This window comes from Meles meles, chromosome 3 (assembly GCF_922984935.1).
Source record: "Meles meles chromosome 3, mMelMel3.1 paternal haplotype, whole genome shotgun sequence".
In the NCBI taxonomy this organism is placed as follows: domain Eukaryota; kingdom Metazoa; phylum Chordata; class Mammalia; order Carnivora; family Mustelidae; genus Meles; species Meles meles.
In genome coordinates, this window is record NC_060068.1 from 21,749,422 (window position 1) to 21,754,196 (window position 4,775).

The 4,775-nt window shown below is 37.6% G+C and overlaps 1 protein-coding gene across 1 annotated transcript; it reads left to right on the forward strand.

Moving 5' to 3' along the window:
- Positions 1 to 3,646: 3,646 nt before the first annotated feature.
- LOC123939356 (olfactory receptor 2L5-like) lies at positions 3,647 to 4,204 on the forward strand. The gene has a single exon (XM_046001215.1). The coding sequence runs from the start codon at positions 3,647 to 3,649 to the stop codon at positions 4,202 to 4,204; it is 558 nt and encodes a 185-aa protein (XP_045857171.1).
- The last annotated feature ends 571 nt before the right edge of the window (positions 4,205 to 4,775 follow it).

Below are 4,775 nucleotides of genomic sequence, written 5' to 3' on the forward strand. Positions count from 1 at the left end.
TATAATAAGAGATGAGGAAGGACACTATATCCTACTCAAAGGGTCCGTCCAACAAGAAGATCTAACAATTTTAAATATCTATGCCCCTAACGTGGGAGCAGCCAACTATATCAACCAATTAATAACAAAATCAAAGAAACACATCAATAATAATACAATAATAGTAGGGGACTTGAACACTCCCCTCACTTAAATGGACAGATCATCCAAGCAAAAGACCAACAAGGAAATAAAGACTTTAAATGACACACTGGACCAGATGGACATCGCAGATATATTCAGAACATTTCATCCCAAAGCAACAGAATACACATTCTTCTCTAGTGCACATGGAACCTTCTCCAGAATAGATCACATCCTGGGTCACAAATCAGGTCTCAACCGGTATCAAAAGATTAGGATTTTTCCCCCATTTTAATTATTATGTGTTTTGGTATGGATATCCTTAGGTTAATTTTTTTTCAGGGTTCTCATTTCTTTCTGGATCTGGATATCTGCTTCCTTCATCAGATTAAGAATTATTTGTTCAGGGATGCCAGAGTGGCTCAGTTGGTTAAGCCACTCCCATCTACTCAGGTCGTGATCTCGGGGTCCTGGGATCAAGTCCCACATCAGGCTCCTTGCTCAGCAGAGAGCCTGCTTCTCTCTCTGCCTCTGCCTGCTTCTGCTTTCTCTCTCTCTCTCTGACAAATACATAAATAAATAAAATCTTTAAAAAAAGAATTATTTGTTCAGATAAATTTCTGCCCTCCTTTCTTCTTCTGAGGTTTCTATCACGTTGCTGTTACTACACTTGATAGAGAAAGTCACAGAGTTACTTTTGTCTATTCTTATTTTTAGCTCTTATTTGCTCAACATGATTATTTTCCATTAGTCTGTCTTCCAGGTTGTTAGTTCATTCCTATGATTTCTCTAGTCTGATATTTTTCTATCAATTACATTTTTTATTTCATTTGTTATGTTCTTCATTTCTGATTGGTTCCCTTTTATCTCTTTATTAAGGGTTTCACTGATGCCCTCTCCTCTTTTCTCAAATCCAGTGATTGTCTTTATGATCATTACTCTAAATTCTCTAGTAGTCATTTTACTTATATTCATTTTGCTTTGGTGTTTTGAAGGGTCTTTGTCCTTTTCTTTCATTCGGGATATATTCTTTTTTCTCTTAATTTTGTTTAACTCTCAGACTCTATTACTTTGTGTTAGATAAGTCAGCTATGTCTCTTGCTCTCATAGGTGATGGCCTTATGATGAAAAGTTCCTGTAGTATCATGTAGTGCAGTGTCCCCTGTTCTCCAGAGCCTGACACTTGACAAAGTGTCTCCAATGAGTGTGTGCTTTGCCATTGTGTCTGGCCACTTTTTTTTTTTCTTTCAGTCCACTTGTCTGTAGAAGCTCTCTTTTACTGTTGTAGGCCCTGTCTTGTCTCTGTTCAGGATGGAGTTTATGTTTACCATGTGTGCAGTGGTCTGCTTACAAAATGCAACCTGCCACCAGGGCCATTGGAAGTGAGGCTCTGAAAAACTCATAGGAGTAGAGACTCAGTATAGGTAGGGATTTGTGCTGGTCTTTTGGAGAGTACCAGTAATATAAGACTGAGGAAACTTGACTGGAGAAGATGGAACCAAAAAAATGTAGGCAAGGGTGAGGTTTGTTGTAATCAAGTGGGGTAATGAGTGTCTGCACAGTTGTCATTCCTGCAGGTGGACCTATGGTTATGCTATGGAGGAGCAAGAGAACGAAATGTTACCTATTGGCTCCTTTGTTCATGGATACATCTTTCTGCTACCCCTGTCTCTCTAGAAAGCATTTAAAGATGATGATGCACCTGGGTGGCTTAGTTGTTAAGCATCTGCCTTAGGCTCAGGGGTGGCTCAGTCATTAAGCATCTGCCTTTGGCTCAGGTCATGATCCCAAGGACCTGGGACTGAGCCCCAGGATGGGCTTCCTGCTCAGCAGGAAACCTGCTTCTCCATTTCTCACTCCCCCTGCTTGTGTTCCCTCTTTTGCTGTCTCTCTCTGTGTGTCAAATAAATAAATAAAATCTTAAAAAGAAAGGAAAAGAAAAGATAAAAGATTTCAAGATGAGTAAATAATTCACTCCCATATGTTCAGGTATTTTTCAAACTACTGCTTCTATGCTGTAACTGCATGGGCTAATTGTAATGCTATGTCTTTAAGAACAGGGACTCACCTTACTAATGCCATTGGGGCTCTCACAGAGCTGAGCTTTATTTTTAAAATCCCAGACTTTAATTTCTACTAACTTAAAGAACTCATGAGTCAGCCCCTCTTTCTTTCAAAGTCAAATGTTATGACAAGTTGTCTTCCCATGTGAGATCCCAGTGGGATAACCTGTTAATCACTCTTCCCCTACTATCTTGGGGAAGAGTGGTCATGGTTTGTTTTGCTCATCAAACATCTTCCTGGCTTTGCTATATTCTTCAAAGTGACCTCTTCTCTAACTTTATTTGTGGAGTTTCCTCTGTCATTCTATGGGTCCTTCTCTCGGTTATTTATGCTGTTGGGAGTGTTACCTAGTTGCATCCATGGGATGAAGTCAGTTAATGGCCTTTTTACTTTGTCATCTTCCCAGTCTCCCTAAGGCATTTTAAACTTTTATTCTTCCACTTGGGGATGCTTGAGCAAAATAGTGAGGGTTGCAATATACATTGTTTATAGAAGATCTGGAGAAGAGTCTGCTCTCATAAGAAATTAAAATGGAAGTTTGAAAGTAATGATAATGGAGGAATGTAATAATTAATACTATCTATTTATACCTGATGTAATTAGGCAATAAACACTTGTACTTTTCTAAGTCCACACCATGAACTGATAACTGATTTTCAGGAAGGTTTATTCAGCAAAGTAGGACACAGTGACAAGAAGGAAATCCAGCTTAACAACATGGGAGAAAAAAAAAAAGTTACAGTTATTTATATATTTCTGAAAGGATAATGTAACTTTGAATGAAAACATAAACACTTTCCATGTATTACTAAATTTATTCATATTATGAACCAAATGAATATTTGAACTGACATAAATTTTTGTTCAGTCTTTGCAAAAGAACTTTGTTTACATTTAATTAAAATAGTATGTTTAATATGAGAATTTATGAAGGGCATAGAATTATTCATATCCTACTCACATAGATATAGATATTTTCTTTTTGTTATTTCATTAATTCATTACAGAATATTTTGAATGTAAATGCCTACCACCATAGCCTATAGCTTTATGAAACAACATAGAACTTCTTTCTCCAAATAGGAAACTTTATTTACGTAAGAAATAGGGTACTTCCTGAAAACTTCACAATTGCACTAATTTTTTTGGAAAAAAAAGTAAAAAGCATATTTTTTATGTATTGCAAGTGTTTTTCTCTTTTTCTAGGGAAACCAAATAGAATATGGAAAATTACAACCAAACTTTAACCAATTTCCTTTTATTGGGGTTGTTTCCACCGTCAAGTATTGGCCTCTTTCTTTTTATTCTCATTGCACTTATTTTCTTAATGGCTCTTTTTGGCAATCTATTCATGATCATCCTTATTCTCTTGGATACCCATCTCCACACACCCATGTATTTTCTACTTAGTCAGCTCTCCCTCATGGACCTGAACTACATCTCCACCATTGTCCCCAAGATGGCTTCCAATTATCTCTCTGGAAACAAGTCTATCTCACTTATTGGTTGTGGGGTTCAGAGCTTCTTCTTCTTGACTTTAGCCTTTGCAGAAGCACTACTCTTGACATCTATGGCCTATGACTGTGATGTGGCCATTTGTCTTCCTCTTCACTATCCTGTTCACATGAACAAAAAAGTCTGTGTGCTAATGATAATAGGATCATGGACAATAGGGTCTATCAACTCCTGTGCTCACACTGTATATGCCCTCCAAATCCCTTATTGCCAATCCAGAGCCATCAACCACTTTTTCTGTGATGTCCCTGCCATGTTGACTCTGGCCTGCATGGACGCCTGGGTCTATGAGTACACAGTGTTTGTAAGCACCACACTCTTGATTGTGTTTCCCTTCATTGGCATTGTATGTTCCTATGGCCGGGTTCTCTTTGCCATCTGTCGCATGCAGTCAACAGAGGGGAGGAAGAAGGCTTATTCGACCTGCAGCACCCACCTAACTGTGGTAACTTTCTACTATGCACCCTTTGCTTACACTTATTTATGCCCAAGATCCCTCTGATCTCCAACAGAGGACAAGGCTCTGGCTGTCTTCTACACCATCCTCACCCCCATGCTTAATCCCATCATCTACAGCCTGAGAAACAAGGAGGTGATAGGTGCCTTGAGAAGACTAATTCAGAGGATGTGCTCTATAAAAACGTAGAGTAAGTTCTCATTAGTCCTTTAGCCTCAGAAGTAGATCACTTCTACCTTGTATACTCCTTAAGAACACTGATACTCCAAGATTGAAGAGAAGGACTAAAACAATCTAGAAGATTAAAATAATTGAGATCTGACCAGATAGTTATATATTTCTAAACACTTGTTCTGTTTTTGTTATGGTAATTTTTAGTAAATATAAAGGACATAGTATTTCCTCTATCTTGTTTGCAGGTTTTTCTAATATGTAGAAATTATAATAGGGATTGCCCAACTTGATGATATCATTCAATATCATAGTTCTACTGTACTTTATATCCCAAAGTGACTAAAATAATGCAAAGAACAATAAATGCCATCACCTTGGTCATTTTATTGATAACCAAAATATTGTTTTATTTCTATTATAGTGTATTCTTAACTGATGCATG

Coding starts and splice junctions, on each gene's coding strand:
- LOC123939356 (XM_046001215.1), top strand. CDS start 3,647: ATGGCTTCCAATTATCTCTCTGGAAACAAGTCTATCTCACTTATTGGT.